The 25,658-nt window shown below is 47.8% G+C and overlaps 1 protein-coding gene across 7 annotated transcripts in view; it reads right to left on the bottom strand.

Moving 5' to 3' along the window:
• The window catches only part of SMIM35 (small integral membrane protein 35), a 428,495-nt gene that overhangs the window by 151,228 nt on the left and 251,609 nt on the right, over positions 1–25,658 (bottom strand). For 4 of the 7 annotated variants that reach the window (XM_086957018.1, XM_086957017.1, XM_086957014.1 and 1 more), the window contains one exon: positions 187–303. In XM_086957018.1, the coding sequence (XP_086813144.1) occupies positions 187–295 (109 nt within the window). In that variant the 5' untranslated portion in view covers positions 296–303. Of the gene's footprint in view, positions 1–186; positions 304–5,769; positions 5,823–25,658 lie in introns of those variants that run through there. The other 3 variants (XM_086957013.1, XM_086957019.1, XM_086957020.1) reach the window with 2 other exon arrangements.

Genomic DNA, 25,658 nt, shown 5'->3' with positions numbered 1-25,658 from the left:
TAAATAAATGCGATGATTGATTGATTGATTGTGTGCATTAAGAATCTTCTCTGGAACTACACAGTCCATGTCAAGTGAACCTAGCTCTGATCTCATGATGGCTGGTCATTTGGAAGTCGAGACTCTTCCAAATAACCCCTTGTCTAATGTGGATTTGATTGGAGGACGGGTAAAGGCGCAACTTACTTTCAAAGCACTTGCCTCGTTGGTACCACTTGATGAGGACATAGGAGAGGATGGTGATCAACATCACCGACAGCGTGATCCCTAGGATGAGTCCGAGAGGGCTGACCATGGTGCCGTCTGAAAAGAACGGATAAGGGTAGAGTTATTCACTATCTATATTAATGTATTCATTTCAATATATCAGACTCCTTTTACCCCAACCTCTGCACAAACCTAAATATACATCAAAGAAGTACAGAAATGAAATAAAGGGTCTTGCACAAGGGAGTATTCAGAAAATTAAAAGACTCCCACTGTTATCCATACCTTGAATACCATCGGTGAGCGAAGCAAGTAAGCCCTACCCAGCTTAGATGAGGTCCTTATACCCACCTTCCATCCAGCTTTCTCACCATCCTTTAAGCCTTTCATGTATCCATCCATCTATTCATGCTTTCATACATCCTTTTACCATTCTATCTATCCACTCTTTCATCATTATACTCTTTTATCCATCCTTCTATCCTTCCACTCCCATTTCCAGCTATTCACCCATCCTTTTCGCATCCATAAGTCCATTTTCATCCATATATTATTTCACCCTTCTTTGATCAATTCCTTATTCATCCAGACATTATTTCACTCATCAACCCATTCATCCAGCTTTTCATTATTCTTTCTATTCTTTCTTTCAACCACACATCCAAATGTTGGGTTACAGTTCTTTTAATGCTTTCGGCCCTCCTCCCTTGACAAATGTTTTGTATTCTTTTCAAATGTCCTTCATTTCACTCTTCCTTCCAGACCTCTCTCTCACACACTATTTTGGTGAGCCTTCACAGCAAGATGAATACTACGTACTAGAGTATGCATGAATTTGGCGAAGTAATTTCAAAGCTGAAAGAAAAAAAAGGGTTCAATCGTTCATATATTGTCATGGATGAAGGCGATAGATTACATTAGCAGAGACTTGATCTAAGCAGTTGTAAGAAAGTGGATTTTTATTTGGGGTGGATGACAGTTAAATTCTAACTTAGTCCCTTAGATGGAAATCAAGCACCTCAGGAAAAAGCATCAGCGGCTCAGCATGGTCGAGACGGGATCCATGATGGCAGATAACCATCAGACAAGGTCCCAGTGAAGCAGCTGACTTTTGGAGGAAAAGCTCTGAGTAATATGATTTCAATGTTCATACTCAAGGAAGGCCCATCACTGGATGGATGATTTTGATGCCTTCACCCAGTAAACAATTCTACATTCGAAATTAGTCATGATTTTAGAGCTCGTATTTCTCTAGCAGGGTATGGCTGAAGGCTGTAGCTGAACAGGCCTCCACAAGGCCAGATACCTTCTCAGCAACATCCCAGTAAAAATGATTTGCTGCTGCAGAAAAGCAGCACGTGGGAACAACCTGAATCTTTAGCTCAGCGGTAATTTACCTTCATCGGATAGACTCTGCAGGTTTCACCCAGTTCTCAAGAGGTCTTCTGAGCCAAAAGTTCCAGGTTTTCCAAGATGTTAGAAGGAGTATATTGTAGCAGAGCCAGGGTTCCCAGACCTCAGGAGCAGCGCTGGGAGGCAAGCCTTCCTCCAGCAGAAGCCACCAGTATGGTCCAGGGCAGATCCAGTTGGAACTGGTTAGTTGTGGTCTTCAGGAGAAGAGCTTCAAACCGTTTGTAGTGTCCTTCCAGCTTAATAGAAGGTCAGCCAACTCAACCTAGGAGTCCCCTTATCTGTCCCTTTCAGGTTTCCTCCTAAGTCTCAAGAGCAGGTGCAGTCATTCTTCTGCCTCTCACAGGTCCAGAAGTTTTTTTAAGACGTTTCCGAAGGGTGCCAAATTTATATCATGCACTAGCCTGTGGGTGGAGGGGACTCCTCCCTAACCAATAGGAAAAAACTTCACAGGGATAACCTTACCAAATGTTGCAGCAGTTCCTGTGTGCCCAACTGAAAATAACCCCACTGTGCCCCTCTCTACTTAGATCCAAAATGCACAGTCTTTCTTCCCATGTGCAGAGCTCCTGTGCCCACTCTAGCGGTGTGTCCATAAAAATCAGCAACTCCTCATTTGTCTTTAGTTCATAACTGGTTCTGGGGACAGTTCCTCTCCCACTGGGATTGTTGCCTGACTGGCTGGAAGGACAAAGGAGGAGACAGGCCCAGGTGTTAGCTACATCTGCCTGTGACAGGATAGGTCCCCTTGAAGTTTATTAAGTTCCTGAGCACTGCCGGATGGTCATCCTGTCAGAAGAACAGAACACCTCCCCATACCCAAAACCTTTCTCCCAGCTCTGGGAGCAAGTTTAAACCTCATTAAAGGGGCTATTCAGCACTTGGGTGACAGTTGGAGACTCATGCAAATCGACTTCTAGAGACTTTAAGCAGGTAAAAGGGGATTTTTTTAAAGTGCCTTTTGTACAATATTGATTATAAATATTATTTTACCAATGAATTGGGCATGCAATAAATATTTTAAAGAGTCCAAAAAAGAACTTTGCAGCTTTTTCAGAGGCAGAGATAACATCATTTAATTTTAATATCGTCTTTCAATTCTTTCCTATGTAAAAATAGGTTTTGGGGCACTGTTACTGTTAGGACATCTGTTACATTAAACTTTCGGATGTATGATAGTACAACGCGATCATTTTGATTGCGGTACTTTACATCGCAGATTTTACAACGCAAGTAGTTACAACGACTTGCGTTGGAGGGCGCAGATTGACGATTATTATAATTTTATATTCCAACTCCAGCCCCCGTAACAGTAGGGAAGGTGTTGGAATAGAAAATCACAATGTTCCTTAACCAACAGCGCCATCCAGCGCCAGTCGTAGTAATGACTTGCGTTGTAATGGCAGCATGGTAAAGGTCGTGCGGTGTAAACACCGCGTTGTAAACAACGTTTAGCTAAACTTTCTCATGTGCTACTTTTAAATGCCATGGGCCCTATTTTATGGTCATTAAAGACTACTTAGGGATGCCTTCAATTATTTAAAATGATGGTTTTGGCTTGTCAAAATTGGTTCTTATTAATTTTAGTTTTAAGACTGCACAGACAGGCCTCAATGGTGGGCCTGCAGTCAGGTTTGCACTGTCAATGTAATGGGTGGCCCAAGGAGTGCTGCAGTCCACTAGCGTTATTTAGCTTACAGGCCCTGGGTGCACTTTGTACTGTATAGTAGGAACTTATGGGTAAGATAAATAGGCCAATTAGGGGGATAGCCATATGTGATATGTTTGAGGTGTCATGGCACATGCAGTGGTCCTGGTTAGAAAAGTCCCACTGCACATAATCAAATAAACATCAGCGTCAGCCCACATAAATGGGGATGATCATGTGAAAAGAGGCATTTTCCAACAGCAGGCCAAGAAATAATTAAAACAAAATCCTAAGCTTACAGCCCTAAGGTCAAAGCTAAAATAGTAGGGAGAAAAAAATGTAGGTGATGAAGCAGCGCGATAAACAGTGTCAGGGACAAGAGAAGAAATTCAGGCTTCTTATGAATGAGCTTCAGAAAGTCAGAAGACATCTCTGATGATGAAGCAAATCAGACACAAAAAAAGTCAAGGAATATTTATGGAGCTTCAGCATGGTAGAATGAAATATCAGTGATGATATAATAAAAAGGAATGGTGTAAAGAGAACAGATTAGTGGGCTGAGGACATAACCTTAAGGAACCCTATACCGGAACATATGAGAAGGAGATTGAAAGTCCTGGCAAGAGGCGCAGTAGGTGCACTGTGAAAAATTGGAGTAAAACCTTTGCCACAACAAGATCCCCAAGGAAAAGAGCGGAGTCTGATACGAATAGTGATACAACTGTGGCCTAACCATGGCAAATAAGGAAACTGTTTTAGGATGTGAATATTTGTCGACATGTTTATTCTCTCTCTCTCTCTTTAAAAGGTGCTATAATTATCATCCATTCCAAGTCCAGCCTTGCAAAATGGGTATATCTTGCAAGATTTGGTGCTTAGGGCTCCCAAATCTGCACGTCCCAGTATTTTCCAGACATTTTTCACACTTTAACTTTTGGCAGGTTTGACTTGCCTCGGTGTATTTCTGTGGTCAGATTTGATCACACATGGTAGGTACTGGGTGCGGTAAACTCCAAGAAACCTATAACTGCATGGGTGGAGTAACCATATGCTGAGAATATCCAGGTCACGTGAAGGGGTGGGTCACACAGTGTTGGAAGTAAGAGTTACTTTGCTGCAGGAGTAAGATGTACACAAGAGAGGAGGAATACGTCATTTTATGAGAGGTATTAAAACCTTCAGTCTCCCAGGCCTTACTGAAGGGTGATGCGGAGGTCGATGGCATCCGAGGAATGTAAATGGGTTACCTCTAGTAGATGTGACCATTATAAGTGGCAGCTGCAGTAGTGGAAGCAGGAGTAGCAGTTGGTCTAGTAGGAGTAATACTAGTAGTAGATGTATTATTGGTAACAGTAGTAGTGGTAGTAGAATTAGTAGTAGCACTAGTAGTGGTAATAGCAGTAGCATTACTACTGGTAGTAGCAGCAATAGGAGTACTAGTAGCAGCATGATATGTAGTAATAGTAGCAGTAGTACTAGTACTAGTAGAAGAAGTAGTTGCAGTAGTGGTGCTAGTAATAATGATAATAGCAGTAGTAATAGTAGCAGCAGCAATAGTACTAATAGCGGGATGAGCAATAGCAGTAGTAGTAGTAGTAGTAATAGCAGTAGCAACAGTAGTTGTCACGGTAGTAGCAGCAATAGTAGTACTAACAGTGCGAAGAGCAGTGGCAGACATAGCGCTAGTAAAAGTAGTAGTGGTAGTAGCAGCTGGAGTAATACTAGTAGTAGCAGCATTAGTAGTAGTACCAGTAATAATGGAAATAGAAGAAGTAGTCGCATTTTAATGGTAATAGCAGTAGAGGCATCAGTACTAATGGTAGTAGCAGCAATAGTAGTGCTAATAGCAGGATGAGGCATTAGTAATAGTAGCAGTGGTACTAGAAGTAGTAATGTTAGTCAGTAGTTGCAGTTGTAATAATAGCAGTAGCAACAGTAGTAATGGTAGTAGCAGCAACAGTAGTCCTAAGAGTGGAAGGAGCAGTAGTAGTAGTAACAGTAGTAAAGGTAGTAGCAGTAAGGGTAGTAGCAGCAGAGCTAGTAGCAGCAGTCTTACATAGATCTTAATATGTGGGGCGCCTAGCCTGTGAGAGAGCTCTGCTCTGCCCCGGTGAGCGGCTGTCAGGCGCTACCATGGGAGGGAGAGGGTGTGAGTGAGTCAGTTGCAATGCACCTGTGGACTCCCACCTGCCACTCGACTATGATAGTAGGTTCACAATCTACAAGTCAAAAGTAACGAACCCTCGGGCAGGGTTGATGATAGCATCTCGGATCGTTAATCTTTCACTGCTCCCCGTGGATGGGGGCGACCCAGGGTGAGGGGTGAAGAGTGAAATATGAGTACCGAGAGACACCGACGGTTCCTGTAAAATGCTCCGACATGACTCTGCCTCCCAGGGCCGCCGGGGGAGTGACGCATCGGATTGGGGTTAGTTAGCCATTGGTGGCTGGAGGCTGTGTGCTGAGCAGACGTGGCAGTAATGCCTGGGCCGTCGGTCGCTTACCTGTCACGTGGCCGCAGGCCTGCGAGGCTGGCGGGAGAGGGCCTCAGGTGACCACGGCTGGGCCAGGAGTCTGGGCAGATATGGCGGGGAGGGAAGGCAGAGAGAGGCTGGCGAGGAGGGAGCTGCTGGCTTCAAGAGTCAGACGAACTTTCATCCACCTGCCCCGGTTGAACAGGTTTGTGATGGGACCGGCTAGTCCACGCCGAGCCACTTGTGATGTTTATCAGCACTGACGTCCCTGCACCCCGCCCACGCCCTGCGGTACACACCTGCTCTGACATTTAGGCATGATGGATTCCACAGCGAGCAGATCCAGTGTGAGCAGAGCCACAGGGGGCGGAGGCACCTAGAGGCCTGTATGACTGCGGCGGGGAGCAGGAGGCTAGTAGGGTTGGACAACGCTAGTCCTTGAGGAGCCCATCCATGCCACGTGTTCAGGATAACCACTATGCAAATTGTTCCCTAGGTCTTTAACTATATGTAAATATATTTCAAATGGATATGCTGATATTTTTCGAACGAGCTGACGCGAGTTTATGAGAAAAGGCACGCGGAAAAAGGTCTGGTTCTGCCGCCATAAGAAATACAGAATCATGTAATTAAATCCTGGAAACATCACCTGGCTGCATTATACAGGGGAAGGAAGGACAAAGCACGAGGCCAAGAAGAGACCCTGTGTTTCAGAAGGTTGGAAATGGACAGACTTGTTGAAAGACAGACATTTTCTTGGGAGTCAATTTATTGAGGAAATGGCTATAAAGGCGGAGGTCCTCTTCTGTGTGTGTGTCGAAAGTAGAAGGTAAACTGGCAGGGAAGGTAGGGTTGGCAGTTCTAGTCTGTTGCATTGTTACGTGTTCTCCGACATCTCCACTAATTTAAGAATAAATGCCCGGCACTCTTCGATTTGTCAACCAAAGTTGAAAATGAGAAATGACACAGGATTATATGCGAAATAAGCAGAGGCATATTCTCCAAACTCAGAGTTTACAACTCAGTTTCTGTACGACTGTTGAGTCAATATTAGAAAACAAACAAACATTCTCGCGCCCTGTTGCACATTCCATGTTTACCGTCGATTGACGTTTTCACCTTGAATCTAGCAGTATGACTATATAGCCAGCAGAGAGCGCTGTCTACTTACGTTAAGTATTTAGGTAAAGCAACTCAGTTGTGATGATGATGATAATAGACAGTGGCGTAATAGAAAATAATGGCATCCCCTGCAAATGTGGTGGGCCAAGCCTTCATTTTCAGTAGGCCCCCAAAATGTAAATTAAGGTTGTCTTTTTTACAGATGTATACATAAGGGAGTAGATAATTAAAATACTCCCTTCAATTGAAACATGCCTCTAATCCCCCTGCACAAGAACTAAGCAAACCCCGCCCCCTAGAAGAGTTCCTTTTATCCTTCCACCCTCTTACCGTTCATTCATTTATCCTTCCATTACTCATCCATCCAGCTGTCCATCCCTTCCCCGTTCTATCCACCTATTGATCCACTACCATTTTTTGCCATCCACCATCCATCCTCTCAAATATACATCCATCCTTTAACTCATCCATTCATTCTTCTTTTCCATTTTTCCATTCTCCCATCCGTTCACCTGTTGATCCTTTCACTCTTACATTTATGCATCCTTTCACCCATCCATCCAGTGCCTGCATGTTGGAAGATGAATTCCACACGAAATCCAGGTAGGTTTTCCACTGTATGTTAATTGCAGCAACAAGTAGTAATATAAATGGAGCCCAGAGTCAGTGCACCCACCGCATCGGCTGCTCAGTAGTAACTGCTAGCCAACAGCCGTGCCAGCAGGGGCCATAAGATCCACATTCAAACATAAGCAATATATTCGTTTCGTTTCGAAAACCTTTATTTCGGTCACTAGGACCATAAAAGTATGCACAAATCAACAAAATAACGGACATACATGAACAATTCATACCATTCTAAACAACACTCCATGAATTAATACAGTTTCTAATTACAACTCACAGTGATGGATTTTACCGGATAAATGGGGTGGGAGAAGGGGAGGCAAGAAAAGTGGGCATAGGTCAGAAGCCATTATATCAGTTAATAGTGGACTTGGCTGTCAGAAAAAGATAGCAAAAATATTTCAATAAATAATTTAAAAATAAACTATTTACAATATATTCATATATAACACATTGAGCACGTGAGGAGACTCACGCCGTGGCAAAAGATACACAACACATTCAGGGAATAACACTCCATGAAAGAACACAGAGCGTCAAGAGCTCTCTGAGCAGAATGCTAAGCCCGAGGGATAGCTCGCTTTGCACAGAGACATATCTACAACACCTTCCCCTTTTTGAAAAATGAAGATAATTATTATAGCGAAATCTATAAAAATCCTAAACCAAATTTACACCCATTAATCAATAAAAAGAATTCATGTAACAAAGTCATTCTTGACATCTGCGGGCATGCTCACATTGCATGAAACTCTAAGAGTGGACACAAACCTGTTAGACTGAGACCCGGAGGGTCGGCCGAGTACAGGGGGGAGAGGCCTCCGGTGAGGGCCGTCTCCGGTGATCGTACAGACAAGTAACTTCCCCCCCACAGATGGACACCACACAAGGATGAGTTCCACACACTTTATATACGAATCTTGAGGCAACGTGATAACGATACAGCGGAACCAGGATACGAGGATCCTGCCAATTCTAGTCTCTGTAGGGAAAAGGGGTAGCGGGACAGTCTTAGTACCGGGCCGGTACTGGAACGGCAAGAAATGGAGCTCACAATCCTCGAGCTGGAGGGTTCGCAAAAGATGGGCCGCGGCAGCGCCAGCAGGCTACGAAGATGGTTCGAGGTGGTAAAGGCCGCGGCAGAGCCAGCAGGCTCGGAAGGTGGTTCACGACGAAGAGGGCCGCGGCAGCGCCAGCAGGCCTAGACAATGGTACACAATGGTTATGGCCGCGGCAGCGCCAGCAGGCTTCGACGATGGTTCCCGATGGGTAGGGCCGCGGCAGCGCCAGCAGGCTTCGAAGGTGGTTCACAAGAAAGGGGCCGCGGCAGCGCCAGCAGGCCTTCAAGGATGAGTTCATCTCGGGTCTCTCGACTCCAGGATACAACTGCCTTCCTGCTCTGGAGCTGCCCCAGTTATAGGTCTGGCCTTCTTTGATGTCCGGACCCTCGCACTTGGAGGTCGGGAGGTCCGGGATGAGGGAGTCCAGACACCCAGCAGGGGGGTGGAGCCAGCGCCCGGGGATGCCGGGGGCGATCGACACCTGGCGGAGGGGAGCCATTGACACTCCTTCTCCCATTGACCTGCCAAGTGGTCTTTTCACCTCCTGGGTGGATGGTGGGGCCTCGATGTCGGGGCCTGGCCTGGCCCAGGTTTGAGGTCGATCTGAGGCCACGTGGCCTTGTCGGGCAGTGTCTCAAAATGGCGGCTGGGCCGGGCAGTGGTACTGACGTGGGCCCGGGCCAGCCGATATCGGGGTGTTCAGGAGTTGGGGTCCTGTTGTGGATGGGTCGGGGGTTGCCCCGGTGGGTTGCCGGGATGGTTCTTGTCTTGGATGCAGGGGAGCAAGGGTCCGGGCCCCGCCATGCGGGGAGGGAGCGGGCCGTCCATGAGGCCTGTCCAACATGTGTCCCCCCCAGCTGAAGGCAGGGGGAGTCACCCATCCTCCTGGGTACTCTCCTCGCCAAGGCGGAAGAAGCGTGACAGGCCGTCTGCGTTGGCGTGGTCTTGGCCTGGACGATGCTCCACGGTGAAGTCCATCCCCTGCAGGGAGATGGACCAGCGCAACAGTTTTGGGTTTTCTCCCCGCATCTGCATCAGCCATTGCAGGGGTCGGTGATCTGTTTGCACCCGGAAGTGGGTACCGAAGAGATAGGGCCGGAGCTTCTTGAGGGCCCATACTACGGCGAAGGCTTCCTGCTCGATGGTGCTCCAGCGCTGTTCTCGGGCCAGCAGGCGTCGGCTGATGAAGGCCACTGGCTGATCGACTCCCTCGGAGTTGAGCTGGGAGAGGACGGCCCCCACGCCATGATCTGAGGCGTCCGTCTGTACTATGAACTCCCGGCCGTAGTCGGGGGCTTGGAGCACGGGGGTGGTGCACATGGCGGACTTCAATTTCTCGAAGGCCGCCTGACATTCCGGAGTCCAGTTGACTGTTTTGGGGTTTTTCTTGGATGTGAGTTCTGTGAGGGGCCCCATAATGCTGTCATAGTCTTTTACAAACCGCCGGTAGTACCCGGTGAGCCCCAAGAAGGCTCAGACCTCTGTTTGGGTGACCGGAGGTTCCCAGGCCTGGATGGCAGCGATCTTGAGCTGGAGGGGGGCCACCAGACCGCTCCCCACTTGGTGTCCCAGGTAGGTCACGGACCCTTGGCCGATCTGACATTTGCTGGCTTTGATGGTGAGCCCGGCCTGCCGGAGGGCGTTCAGGGCCTCCTGGAGGTGTTGGAGGTGTTCTGCCCAGTGGCGACTGTACACAGCGATATCGTCCAGATAGGCGGCGCTGAATTCCTCGAGGCCCGCCAGTACCTGGTTCACGAGTCTCTGGAAGGTAGCTGGGGCATTTTTCATGCCGAATGGCATCACCTTGAAGTGGTAGTGGCCATCCGGGGTAGAGAAGGCGGATCGCTCTTGGGCCCCGGGGGTGAGGCCGATCTGCCAGTAGCCGCCGTTAGATCGAAGATGCTCAGGTAGCGGGCGGCCCCCATGCGGTCAACCAGCTCATCCGCCCGGGGGATGGGGTGAGCGTCGGTTCTGGTAACGGCGTTCAGACCCCGGTAGTCCACACAGAACCTGAACTCGGGGGCGAAGCCCGGGGCGGCAGCCTTGGGGACCAGCACGACTGGGCTGGCCCATGGGCTGTCAGATGGCTCGATCACTCCCAGAGTCAGCATTTTGGAGACCTCTGTCTGAATGCAGGCGCGTACTCGATACGGCACTCGGTACGCCCTGTGTCGAATAGGGGGGCTATCCCCGGTATCCACGTCGTGAAGGCACCAGAGGGTGACCCCGGGGATGAGGGAGAACAGGTCGGCGAATTGGAGTAGTAGGTTTCAACAGTCTTGGCGTTGTTCTGAGGATAAGGCATCGGAGAGTCTGACCCCTTCCACAGAACCGTCCTTTTCGAGCGTTCTCAGCAGGTCGGGAAGGGGCTCGGAGTCTTCTTCCGTCCCACTATCGGTAGCCATCAGGAGGCTGAGTTCCGAGCGCACGAAGTGGGGTTTGAGTCTGTTGGCATGGAGGACCCGAAGGGGGTTCCGGGGTGACTCCATGTCGATCAGGTAGGTGACTGGACCCTTGCGCTCTACCACCTTGAAGGGCCCCGTCCATTTGTCCTGTAGTGCGCAGGGTTCAACCGGGGACATCACCCAGACCTGTTGTCCCGGCTCGAATTCGATGGAGGAGGCATGCTGGTCATACCATCGCTTCATGTCTTCTTGACTGGCTTCTAGGTTGGCCTTGGCGAGTTCCCTGAATCGCCGGGTCTGGTTACGGAGGGTCAGGAGATACTTGTATACATCCGGAGGAGTCTTCTGAGGGGCCACCTCCCATCCCTCTTTGACTAGGCTGAGGGGGCCCCGGACGGGGTGTCCATACAGTAACTCAAATGGGCTGAAGCCCAGGGATTTTTTGGGGACTTCCCGGTAGGCGAACAGGAGGCACGGAAGCAGCACATCCCATTGGCGACGTAGGGGTTCTTCCAAGCCCATGATCATCCCCTTGAGGGTGCGGTTAAACCGCTCGACCAGTCCATTTCCTTGTGGGTGATAGGGGGTCGTGAATTTGTAGGTGACCCCGCACTGTTGCCAGAGGGACTTCATGTATTTAGAGATAAAGTTCGTGCCCCTGTCGCTGACGACTTCCCGGGGGAAGCCCACTCGTGAGAAGATCCCCATCAGGGCTCGGCCCACCACGGGCGCCGTCACAGTTCGAAGAGGAATGGCCTCAGGATAGCGGGTGGCGTGGTCCACCAGGACCAGGATGAACCAGTGTCCTTGTGCTGTTCTGGGCTCCAGGGGCCCCACAATGTCTATTTCCACCCGTTCGAACGGGGTGGTGACGATGGGGAAAGGCTGCAAGGGTGCTTTGAGTTTTCGGCCACTCTTCCCGCTGGCCTGGCAGGTTGGGCAGGCCCGGCAGTGGTTTGTTACATCATTCCGCATCTTGGGCCAGTAGAAGTGGGTCACCAGGCGGCTGTACGTTTTGTCTTGCCCCAGGTGCCCGGCAAGAGGCACATCGTGTGCTAGGTTCAAGAGGAAGTCTCTGAAGCGGAGGGGGACCACCAACACCCGACTGGCCCCTAGCTCGGCAATCTTTTGCTCACTGTAGAGCAGTTCATTGTCCCAATAAATCCAGTGGGCCCCCGAGGTGTCTCCTGCGCTCTGGGCGAGGGCTTGCTGTCGGAGTCCCTCGAGGGAGGGACATGTTCTCTGTTCCTGTCGAAATTGTTCCTGAGTGGGGCCACCCTCTTGACGCCACTGGGCCAGTTCGGGAAGGTCCCGGAGCCGATCCAGTCCTTCTTCGCTGGACTCCGGGGAACTGGTTTCCAGGGTTGCTCCTTCTTGGACGATCGGTGGAGGGGGTTCCAGCCATTCTGGTTCTTCGGGACTGGGGATGGCGCGGGCGGCCATGGACCGGGTCGTCACGCAGATCCATTCCGGGAGGCCCAGCATCCCCAGGTGTTCTCTTCGCTCAACGGCTGCCCAGGGAGAACATTCCAGGTCGTTTCCCAGGAGGCAGTCCACGGGGGCATCGTCGCGGACAGTCACTTTTAGCATGCCGGATACCCCTCCCCACTCGAAGGGGACGCAGGCCATCCGACACAGGCTCTTGGAGTTATCGGCTGACCGTACTGGACAGAGGATGTTCGGTAAGATCTGGTCCGGGGACACCAGGTGGCAGCGGACTGCGGTCACACTGGCCCCGGTGTCGCGGAGGGCTTTGGCCCGGTGCCCATTAATGTTGACCCACTGGCTGTACTTCTGCATGTTGGCGGAAAGGGGTGCCTGCGGGATAAGGTCTCTTTCCCCTAGGCAGACCAGGGACATGGTGGCTGGTTCCCATTCGGGCTGGTCTGGCTCGTACTCTTCGGTGTCTTCGTGGGTTTGTTCTTCTCCCAGGGCGGCGGCAGCGAATTGGCGGGGCATGGGGCTCTGTTTTTTTGGGCAGTTGGGATCATTGGCGTAGTGGCCGGGTCGTTGGCATCGGTGGCGCGGAACCCTGGTCGCGTCGGAGGGCTTCCTCTTCCAGCCGGGGCCGGGGTGTTGCTGGTGGGAGCCACCGGGACGGCGTCTCTGCCCCGGCCCTGGCCTCCTCCTCCTCCTTGAGGGCGATGGTGCCCTTGGGAGGCTCGGTTCTGTTCGCTGGGCCAGTTTCGGGAAACTCGGGTGCTCTCCCATCGGTCTGCCTCGATGGCGAGTTGCCGAGGTTCCGTTAGTTTACTGTCAAGGAGGTGCTGCCTGAGCTCGACGAAGCAGTTATTAGAGAGGTGCTCCCATACAATGAGGTCAAAGAGCTGCTCGTAAGTGGTCACCTTGCTGCCCTTGATCCACCCCTCGAAGGCTCGGCTAAAGAAGTTCACGTACTCCACCCAAGTCGTACCCGGGATCCGTTTGCAGTCGCGGAACCTCTGGCGGTACATCTCGGGCGTGAGTCCGTATCGAGTGAGGAGGGCGGCTTTCATGTGGTCGTAGGACGTCATCTGATGGTCCGGGAGTTGCAGCAGGGCGTCTCGCCCTTCGTTGACAAACCTCCCCCATAACCCGGCTCCCCAGTCGCTCCGTGGGATCCGGTGGGAGGTCATGGCTACTTCGTAGGCTTTGAACAATTGCTGGATATCATCTTTCCGGTAGTATTCTCTGACGACATCCTTGGGGATGTGGACCTTGGGGTCCGTAGTGACAGGGGGGCTCGGGTGCCCGGGGACCCCGAGATCTTTGTTCTGCCTCCGAATCTCTAGTTCCTTCAAGTTGCGCTCATGCTCGTAGGCTAGTTTTTTCTCTTCCAGCTCTCTCTGCCTCTGTTTCTCTTCTCGCTCCTCTCGGAGCCGTAAGTGTTCTAAAGTTATTTTTTGTTCCGCCAATTTGAGTTCTCCATCTAAGCGAAGCCGAGCCAGTTCCAATTCGTGGAGCCGGCTCTTCTCCCGTTCTCGGGCCTCCTCCGGTGAGAGACCCGGTCTTCTTTCTTCTGTAGGAGCGGTGCTTGTTTCGGTGGTCTCGAGGCTTTGGTCTTGGGGTACGGCCGTACCCGTCTCCGCCCATGATTCCAAGGCGTGTTTGAAGTCATCTTTCGTGCTCAGTCCTGTGGTAGCAATGCCCAGTTCTATGCAGAATTGTTTTAGTTCTCTGTGGCTGTATTCTTCTAGTTTTTCCATCAGGAATTTTTCCGTTGTTCCACTCTCTTTTGTCGTCATGGTGATTGTGTGTCGTGGGGTGAGTTACTCTCCGTACGATTATGCGTCGGCTCGGATCCCACCGCTGCCACCAATGTTAGATGGAGACCCGGAGGGTCGGCCGAGTACAGGGGGGAGAGGCCTCCGGTGAGGGCCTTCTCCGGTGATCGTACGGACAAGTAACTTCCCCCCCACAGATGGACACCACACAAGGATGAGTTCCACACACTTTATATATGAATCTTGAGGCAAGGTGATAACGATACAGCGGAACCAGGATACGAGGATCCTGCCAATTCTAGTCTCTGTAGGGAAAAGGGGTAGCAGGACGGTCTTAGTACCGGGCCGGTACTGGAACGGCAAGAGATGGAGCTCACAATCCTCGAGCTGGAGGGTTCGCAAAAGATGGGCCGTGGCAGCACCAGCAGGCTACGAAGATGGTTCGAGGTGGTGAGGGCCGCGGCAGCGCCAGCAGGCTCGGAAGGTGGTTCACGACGAAGAGGGCCGCGGCAGCGCCAGCAGGCCTGGACAATGGTACACGATGGTTAGGGCCGCGGCAGCGCCAGCAGGCTTCGACGATGGTTCCCGATGGGTAGGGCCGCGGCAGCGCCAGCAGGCTTCGAAGGTGGTTCACAAGAAAGGGGCCGCGGCAGCGCCAGCAGGCCTTCAAGGATGAGTTCATCTCGGGTCTCTCGACTCCAGGATACAACTGCCTTCCTGCTCTGGAGCTGCCCCAGTTATAGGTCTGGCCTTCTTTGATGTCCGGACCCTCGCACTTGGAGGTCGGGAGGTCCAGGATGAGGGAGTCCAGACACCCAGCAGGGGGGTGGAGCCAGTGCCCGGGGAGGCCGGGGGCGATCGACACATGGCGGAGGGGAGCCATTGACACTCCTTCTCCCATTGACCTGCCAAGTGGTCTTTTCACCTCCTGGGTGGATGGTGGGGCCTTGATGTCGGGGCCTGGCCTGGCCCAGGTTTGGGGTCGATCTGAGGCCACGCGGCCTTGTCGGGCAGTGTCTCAAAATGGCGGCTGGGCCGGGCAGTGGTACTGACATGGGCTCGGGCCAGCCGATATCGGGGTGTTCAGGAGTTGGGGTCCCGTTGTGGACGGGTCGGGGGTTGCCCCGGTAGGTTGCCGGGATGGTTCTTGTCTTGGATGCAGGGGAGCAAGGGTCCAGGCCCCGCCATGCGGGGAGGGAGCGGGCCGTCCACGAGGCCTGTCCAACAAAACCCTTGGACCCACCTGTGAATCTACACTGGACTCAGAAGCATTGACCCGGTTACAAGGCATAGAGACAAAATCAGGATCTCAGGGTACAGAGACCGTGGTATCGTATCCACTGCCAGAATGCACTTCAGAATTCACCCCCAAAAAATCATTAAAGAATGCTTCATCACAACCCCTGACACATTGGATTTCCTGAGCTTGATGAGATGTCATTTTGGCTACATCTCTCCTGCGTTTTGTACTTTGCGGTTTGAGTCGTGAAAAGAGGAGCACGCAAGATTCTAGGCTACCGGGAGTGGGAGACCTTCGGAGTATCTATTATTAGAGATACGTGACCCTTGGCTTTTGAATAACCCACCCCGAGAAAGTTTTACCCCTGCAGAACCACGAAATTGAGATCGGGAAAATAGTTGTATTTTGGGTAAACTAAAAAGGATGAACAACAGACAGTCCATATATACCAAACTTTAAGGAAGAACCGCCAGGGGCAGTGTCTGTTACAATAATAAGCAATAAGGTGAAAACTCACAGTCAAAGAAAGAGAGGTTCCTAGGAGAAGTACTTTTAATATTAAGAGAAACGTATTAAGACTCAAAAGATGACGCAAGAGAAATCGTAGAGACACGACTAAGGGTGATGGAATCAGGACATTTCTTGTAAGTGGCAACCAACCAGTGCCTAGAAGCAGGAGAGACTGATCATTTAGTCTTGAAAAAGATGGCAGAGTATCAATAAAAGCCATCGAAACGCGTCAACACCACTGCTGCACAATCAAGAAACCAAATCTATCCTGTAGACAAGATAAAAAACGGGTCCAGGTTTAGATTTTGTGAATACCAGGTTTCCAGATGTGCTAAATATAAGGACCAATAAGAAGTGTCTGTTTGTCTCTCCTCCAATGTGATTTTTGTCTCCTTTTTATCAACTTATATTGAGGAAAATTAACTGTGATTTAATGTGATTTAATGTTTTTTTAGGTGTATAAAATGATGTTAATGAAATTGTAAACTGTTTTTATGGAGGCGCGCAATGGCTTTTTTTAAGTAGTGTAATATATAGAAACATTTTTTACTAAATAAATAACAAAACTATACTGTTTTTGTGTGGGTGCATTATAGTATGCAGAACTTATCTTATGTGTTTAGTTGACCTAGACAATTATTATGTTTGTGTAATTTTAGTTGTCCGCCAAGGGAAGAAACCCCTTTTCTTTACATCTCTCCTGCTTCACCAACATTTGTAATGCAACAGAACAGAACCTTTTGAAACATTCTCTACTTTTACAAGCGTTGAACATTTAGATTCACCTTTCTTCGCCTTTGTGGCGGCCCTGACCAAAGCCTAAACACCATGTTCAACTCTATGTTCTTGACGTTATGTATCTTATGTAAAAGTTCTTTGTGTGAATTTGACTCTATGAGGTACAGCACCCAAATTGACAGTTTTTTATTTAATTAACTCTCTGATCCAATCAGGGCACATTGAGCACTTGGAAAACCACTTGCATAATAAAACAAAAGGGCACAAACCTGTAGTGCTATGAGGTGTCACTAAATAGGACCAAAGCTTTTCTTTTAGAAAATACTCCACCCCATGTCCCATTGTCAAAGCTGTCTGCACACCTTCTTTCATAAATGTGTTCATGCGCTCCACAAGGCCATTTGAGGAAGGAGAGTAAAGGGCCACTTTAATGTGAGAAATTTGAAGGTCAGCAACAAAGTTTTTCATACGAGTGGACGTAAAATGAGTCCCATTATTGGTCAATATCTCCCTGGGTGCCCCTTCAATGCCAAAACCTCTTTGCAAAAAGTTAATGATGGAATCGGTGCTGGGAATGGGTGTGAAGTCAAAATACACCTACTTTGATAAATAATCTACAAGGACCATCATGCATCTTTGGGATTTTGGTAGTAACTCAAAGGGCCCTGCAAAATCTAATGCAACCTTGTGCCGTGCTTTTCAGGAAATAGTACTGTGTGAAGTGGAGATTCATGTACCTTCCAATACCTGTCTGAAACCAAACATGCAGTACATTCACCAACAAACTTTGAAACCTTAGACTCCATAGCTGGCCACCAATTAATGTGTTTAAGTGCTTTACAGGTGCTACTAACACCTAAATGACCTTTATGGGCCTCCTTGATGAGAGTGTTTTTTGAGTGACATTGATGGAACACAAACATTAGCTCCCAATAACACACCATCTACCACCTGTACATACAGTCTCAGAGAGGCTTCAACATGGCTCTCTCTAGGCCACCTGTTCTTCATATAGGTGCAAACAGTTTGCAGGATAGAATCCTAACTGGCAGCCTCTAACCAAACCTGGTGTGTGATTGGGCCTGAATTACCCAGAATGTCCTGAACCACTGCAACTAGGACAACAAACTGGTTAACATGGACTGCTTGTCCAGGTTGTCCATGAAACCATTGTCCATAGACAACCTGGACAAGCAGTGTACCCATACATTCTTTCTACTTGGTATGTACTTTAAAGTGACAGCAACCTGACAAGACATACAGACACCTCCCCAGATCTATTTCCATTGAGTAAATGCATCAATGGTTTGTGATCCATATACATATCAAAATGTGTACCCAAATAAAAGATTTAAATCTCTCAACTACCCAGGAACATGCCAACGTCTCCCACTCAATGGTACTGTAATGAGACTCAGCAGTACTGAGAGCGCATGAGGCAAAATTATGGTGTACTCCGTGTCCTAAACACATCCCCAAACCAACCATACTGAAGTCAACTGCAATAACACATTTTCTACCAGCCATAAATAAAGATAACACAGGGGCAGAGATCACAAGTTATTTTACCATTTGGAAAGCTTCTTGAATCTCATTCGACCAAATATAATTGACACCCCTTTTTAAGTAGATTTCTCAAAGGCTAAACAATATATGCATATCTCTTGAGAAAATGTGAGTAGTACTCAATTACCACCAAGAAGGAACAGAGAGTGTCTTTGTCCCTTGGCGGCTGGGCTTACTCAATGGCTTTTATGAGGGAAAACTTTGGAGAAATCTGAGCGGGACCAATGGAATGCCCCAAATAATCAAACTGTTGTGTAAGAAATCTGCACTTGTAAGTGCAGAGTGATGCCGTGGTCCTTAAACCTCACAAATACTGTAGACAAAATATGGTTATGCTAAACTATTGTCTTTACAAAAATGAGAACATCAACTTGGAAGGCCTATGATCCATGCACACCCTCCAAGATGGTGTCCATCAACCATTGAAATACGCTGGCCACAGACGGCAAGCCGAAGGTTATCCTGGAAAATGTATACTCCCCAAATGGGGTGACAAAGGTGGTCAGTTCTTGCTAGCTATCATCCCAAGGATTCTTATGATAAGCCAACTTGAGGTCCAAAAAAGAAAAGAACTTTGAATCTCCAATGTTTGCCAGTAAGTCTTGTACTTTGGGAAGCGGGTGACTGTCCACCACAATGTTTTTGTTCAAACTGCACAAATCAGCACATAGTCTGATGCCACCAGGTTTTTTGCAGACAATAACTATTGACTGAACCATTCAGAGGAATCAGCATTCTTAATAATACTATCTTTAACCATTTCTCACTGAATGAATGAAAATGGATTTTTATAGCGCAATTGCTGCCCTGGGGCGTCCAAGCGCTAGAGGAACCAGATGGAGGTGTGATGAGGATAGCAGACTGGGAGGAGGGGGGAGGGATTGAGTTGTTACGGGGATTTGAACAGATGTGTTTTTAGTTGTTTGCGGAAGGAGGCGAGGTTGGGATTAGATCTCAGATGAAAAGGAAGGGAGTTCCATATCTTTGAGGCGTTGAGGGTGAACATTCTTCCGCCTGATCTAGTCCTTTTAATTCTGGGGACTGTTGCCATAAAAGCCTGACTAGAGCGTAGGTCTCTGCCTGGATGATATTGGCTAACTAGGCTACGCGTGATTTGGGGCCCCGAGTCCCAGAAGGCCTGGTGGGCAATACACATTGCTTTGAAAGTGACTCTCTTGCGTACTGGTAGCCAATGAAGGCTGGTCAGTGCCTCCCTGACTGGGGTTCTGCGGGGGATTTGCAGTAAGGTACGGGCAGCTCAGTTTTGTACCAATTGTAGTCTATTCAATGTGTACTCTGGGGCTCCCAGATAGAGGGCGTTGTTCGAGTCCAGACGTGACTGTATTATGCCCTGTATGGCTGTTTGCTTTGCCTCCATTGGAAGCAGGGGAAGAACCTTCTTCAAAGTCCTAAGCAGTCCAAAGCAGGTGGCGGAAAGCTTTGTGGCCTGAGTGTTAAGAGAGAGATTCCTGTCCAGCCATACCCCTAGGCTTTTGATGTTTTCTTTCGGAGCCGGGGGGGGGCCTAGACAGGTGGGCCATAATGACTTGAAGAAGGTCGGGTCAGCCGGGCCCAGGAGCATAAGCTCAGTTTTGTCACCGTTGAGCTTTAGTGATGACAGGGTCATCCAGAACTTCACCTCCTCCAAGCATTTTGTTAGTCCCCCTGAAAAAGGATGTTGGGCTTCCTGCGCTAGGGAGACCACCAGCTGTGTGTCGTCCGCATAGGATATGATCTTAACTCCATACGGACAAACTACCTCAGCCAGTGGCCTCATGTAGATATTAAAAAGCGCAGGGCTTAGAGAGGAGCCCTGGGGGACTCCACACTTCAGGGGTATGCTGGAGGAGACTGTCTGTCCGTCAAACACCTGGAACGACCTGTTGCTTAGGAAAGATTTTAGCCAGAGCCAGGCCTTATCTACGATGCCGACGTTTGATATGCGGTTCAGTAAGGTGTTATGACTGACCGTGTCAAACGCCGCACTGAGATTAAGGAGGACCACTGCCACTGATCCTCCTTGATCAAGGATTTTCCTGGACTCCTCGATGACCATAAGGAGGGAGGACTATGTTCCGTGCTTAGGCCTGAACCCTGTCTGGGTAGGGTCCAACAGCTGGTTGTTTTCCAGAAAGCTAACCAGTTGGAGATTGATATACTTCTCCGCAATTTTGCTCACCCAGGGGAGTAGTGAGATCGGACGATAGTTGGCGAAGTCCGATGGATCTAGGTGTGGCTTTTTTATCAGTGCTCGGACCATTGCCCGTTTCCAGGCAGGAGGGACAATGCTAGAGTCAATGGAGGCATTCACGAGATTCTTGATGATGGGTAGGACCATTTTAGATGCAAGTAACATGGTCTCTGGAGGAGCCGGGTCGGTTGGAGAGCCGGATTTCACTTTCCGAGCCATAGATTCTACCAGTTCCAGGTCCATGCAGGGAAAATGGTCAAGTGTGGGTGAGGAGGCTAGCCCAAGGTCTGACCCCCTGTTGTTATCCTGAACTGTCGGAGAGGTAGTGACGAGAGGGAAGGAAGTGTATATTTTATTTACTTTGGCCGAGAAGACTTCTGCCAAGTCGTTGCATTGGGAGACTGATTTCTCCTCGTATACACTAGGGGGGGGTGGTTTAGTCAGTTTCTGCAAGGTTTGGAAGATTTCCCTGGATTTAGATTTTGAGGCTAGGATCTTGTTGGAGAAGTATGCTGTTTGGGCAGTTTTTATCTCCTCTTTATATGCTTTTATTTCTTCCCGATATCGGGTTTTTTCCTCCGTAGAATAGTTTGAGCGCCATTTTCTTTCTGCTTTCCGGCATTGGTGCTTTTTGTTCCTGAGGGCTTCCGAATACCATGGTGCTGTTTTGTGGGAGCGTTTTACCGTAGATTTCTTAAGGGGGAGGATGGTTTCGAGGGAGTGACTCTTCATCTTAGGTATCACACTCAACAGCACAGGTCGGACCTTGTGAGTGACAAGCACTGCATTCTTTTTTAACTTGATGGAATCTACGTAGTTTTTAATGCATCCAATTGTGTCATTAAAAATTTGGAGAAAGCTTTGACATCTCATCAATCATGTTGTTATCCCTCAATTGGACTCGCAAAATAGGCACGTTGGAAATTCTTACTGGTGGGTCTGCACCTGGAACCAGCACAAGGCCTAGTTTGGCCATGTCTTGCCAACCTTCAATGTTCCTACCTTTGACTTCTACATAAACCCTAGTGTAGGTTTTTCTACTTAAACTTGTGACATGTTCTTCAAAGAAACTCACCATGCAAATATCACGTTCACCATACGCCTTGGGGTGAACATCTTTAATGTCCCCAAAGTCACAAATCATATCAAGGGTGAGGGCACTACCTAAAGTTACTGGACATACAGATTCTTAACTTTAACAACCACCACAGAATCCACTTCCAGATTTAGCACAGGATTTGAGAAATCCAACACACTGTCATTATCACTATCAGACACATCAATGCTGTGCACCTTCTTCGAATTCTTACCCATTTTACACATACTGTGAAAGTGCTAAAGTTTCTTGCACTTAGTACAACGCTTACCAACAGAAGGATACTGGGCAACATTACTTAAATGTGACCTGGACCCACATCTGAAATAAAAAGGGTTAGAATTACAAGAAATAGGCTTATAACTCTTGTCCTTCAAGAGAATTGCATCCAAATGTTCCTGAGCTCCCACACCTTTCACAAAGGTCGAAGAAGGCATGGCACTCTTCTAAGTCATCATGCGAGTCGACACAATGGAGAGTTAAATAATCTTTGCCAAATGCAGGACTTCACTTAATGAAGGATCTCTGCAGCTAAGGAGTCTCTCCTGTTTCTTTTTAGAAAAGCAGATGCCAACAAACTGAGCCCATAGATACGTGTCAAGGACTGCACCAAAATTGCGCTTAGATCAATTCTTCTACAGATTCTTCAGGCAACTTTTTCTTTTTAAAGATATTGAACCTTTCAAGTAATACACTAGATTCTTCCGCAAATTTCTTCTTGAGGCTGTTAACTGCTTCAGAGAATTCATCCCAATCACCAGACTCACCAGAAGGTGCCACCGCTTTGGGTAAATTATCAAAAATCTGTTAACCCACATGGCCCAAGTGGCTATAAAGAATAGCAGCTGTGCATTTTGGATTACATTTATCAGCCCCAACAGCAATCAGATAATTTTCAAAAGATCTTATCTACTTGCTCCATTTGACAGCTAGATTCCCAAGGTTCTGACGAAATGGGGCAATTTGAGCAAAATGTGTTGCTGACACTGTAGTTATAGTTCTAATTAAACATCACTAAAACTTGCAATTCAATATCAGTAAACCACTTAAAGCTGTGTTGCAATAATCTGTGCAAATATGAATCCAAGTGATGATGCAAATTTGTATCCAGGTGACTTGTAACAAAGCCTTAACATTCAAATGCACATAATTTCCACAGAACTCGACGTCAAAAAGTAGTTTTACAATTGAAGACGGCATAATGACTGCCCAAGCCAAGATGGCAGCATAGTTTCTAACATCAACCAATTGAAGATGGCAGCCAGGGAATAATGCGTGTAATCGTGCAGCCTTAATTGATGGAAATGGTGTTTTAGATGAAATACCAAATAATGATGGCCGCCATCAAGCGTAAAGACGTGAGGAGCCATCTAGAAATCAATGAATGAGCACGTATCCATGCCCATCAAGTTAATCAAGCATAAAGTACAGCACGCGTAAGCACCAGCATAGGCCGCAAATAAAAAAATAGCAGAGTACCGTGGGCAGGGGTCAACACATGCAGCACTCCAAACAAAGTGCGTAACACCTCCTGATAACAAGTCTATGATGAAGGTGTTGGAAAGAAGACAAATAAGAGACGCTGCTGCACGCTCCAAAATGCGAAAACTCCTGATTGTCAGCAAAACAGCTCATCATCAAATGTTGCAAGAGGAATTCCATACGAAATCCAGGTAGGTTTTCCACTGTATGCTTATTGCAGCAACAAGTAGTTATATAAACGGAGCCCAGAGTCAGTGCACCCACCGCATCGGTTGCTCAGTAGTAACTGTGCTAACCAACACCCAGGGCCGCACGGGCCGGTACATCCATATTCAAACATAAGCAATATATATGTAACTCAACGCCATTACAAAAGTGCGCAACACATTCAAGGAATAAATCTCCATGAAAGACCACGGGCTGTAGAGAGCTCTCTGAGTAGAATACTAAGCCAGAGGAGGGAGAGTTTGCTCTTCACAGAGATACATTTTGTCTACAACAATACAGTGGATTTCTTTTTTTTTCCTCAAACCTAGCCCTTTTTCCAGGGTTTAGGAAATGTGCTTTGGCCTTATCGGCTCCCTCGTCCCCCTCTTCTATTTTGAATATTTTTCTGCTTTTTTTCATTCTTAGATCCTTAGGTGAACATTGTGCCCAAATAATAATAACGTAATGATAATAACAAGAAACAAAACAGCATATTAATACTAATAATACTAATAATAGCAATAATAATAATATTTGCACAATATTTTCTCCAATATAACAGAGAATGAAGCAAACAGTGTTTTTCACAGGAAACCTTTTTGCAATGGTCTAAACCTATTTAGTGATTCAGAAATGTTTTTCCATATCGCTACTTGGGTTTAGAAATGAATACTGATTTGCAATTGAAACCCACATGTTTGGGGTGTCCCTTCCAAGCTGTGAATCAGTAACTTGTGTATCAATGGCTTTTGACTGTAATTCTAGTCACAACCATTCAAGGGGTCCACTTCCAACCACTGCCTGCTCCCACTGAAGTTTTTTTAATGTAAAAAAAAATCTGCATTTAATTAAAAAAACTCAGAGTGCTTTAAACAAATTATAATTTTGAAATATTTTCCAAGGCATGGGGGTCTCTTGTCCCCCGCAAGCCATGACCCCAGCGAAGTTAGGCAATCAGAGGTAGTCACAATTTTCATCTGCCTAATGAATATTAAGTAGGCAGGTCATTCTGTGACCAATTAGTACATAGGCAAGTTTCAAAAATTATTTACTGATTGCAAAAAGTCAGGGAACAATTTGCAATTACTTTTTGCCAATAGTACAGCATTACATCTTGCCTGTTCTTCTTTTCATTATGATGAAAACCTCTGTTGGAAAACACAGTGTATCCCGTGAGGAGGGCTAAAATTGGAGTATGACTCACCGGCGACAGGAAGCAAAGTTGCCCGGGTACCACAAAGCACAATCTGTGAGGATGCCAAAGAGACACCCAAGATCAATCACTTTTGAGAAACTAGCTCTTTCTGTGTGAGATGCATGTCAAAATATCGAAAACAAAAATATAATGCCCTGAAATCATGAAGGTACGTCCATTGTCAGGGTACATTAATGAGGAAAACTACACTTACCTGTATATACTTACCTTTTACCTTTACAAAATGTTAATACTCCATATGAAGTTTAAAATAATTTTTCACATGAAGCCTTTCTGTCTTTATATTCCAACAGTATACCATCTGTCGGACTCCCTGTTAACCCCAAACAACAACAGGGAGCCAAGAAGACCCTGGGACTCCAGATGATATTGTAAACCATTGAATCAAGAAGCCTAAAAAATCTAAATCTATTTGTGACCTTTGCTGGATTATTGGGTCAAAACTCGTCAACAGGAACCAATCCTGCTGAATTGCCTTGAACCCCACCTACACTGCCAGAGACCGCTCTGTGAAACTTGCTTGCCCCAAACATTGACCTTTGTTAGCAAAAATACTATTGAGCCAGAAGACACATGTACCTCTGAGTGCTCATGAATGTAGCCCAATAACATAGCATCGCCAAACGATACATGTTTAATTTTATTTTATTTATCTATTTATTTTAAAAGTTTTATATAGCGCTGGCTAGACCCGGAGGTATCAGAGAGCTTTACATGAGCATCAGATCATAGTTACAGGCCACATTGTTACAAAGGTTACACAGTTCTTAGAGCATGGCAACATAGTTACTTGTAAGGTCGAGATAAACAATAGGCCAAATACGTAACAGGAAAAGCAGGCAAGGTGAGAGATTCAGGCGAGGGGGGGTTGGAGCAGGGGAAGTAGACAGATAATGAGGGTGGGAAAGAGGAGGGGAGGGTGAGAGACTTAGCATGGGGAGAGGAGGGGAAGGGTGACGGGGACACAAACAGGTAGACTAGTCAAGGCAATGTCCAAAGTCCAGTAAGCTCTGATCCCAGGGGAAGTGATATCCCTTCCCTATCTCTGTTGCGAGAGGCTCCCTTTACGCAGTGGACTCTCTCAGAGGGGTCTCTGAGACTCCAAGGCCTACAAACTGGATCCTTCCCCAACAAGGGGAGAGGGAGTGCTTTGGCAAGGGGTGCCATACCATACCTCAAGTGTGAGTGGCTCCCTTGGGGCAGTGGACTCACTCAGCGGGTTCGCTGAGACTCCAGAGTATAAAGATTGGATATT

The sequence above is a fragment of the Lissotriton vulgaris genome, chromosome 2_1 (genome assembly GCF_964263255.1).
Source record: "Lissotriton vulgaris chromosome 2_1, aLisVul1.2, whole genome shotgun sequence".
NCBI lineage: Eukaryota > Metazoa > Chordata > Amphibia > Caudata > Salamandridae > Lissotriton > Lissotriton vulgaris.
Note: the sequence above shows the minus strand (reverse complement) of the source record. Positions and strands in the feature narration are given on the sequence as shown.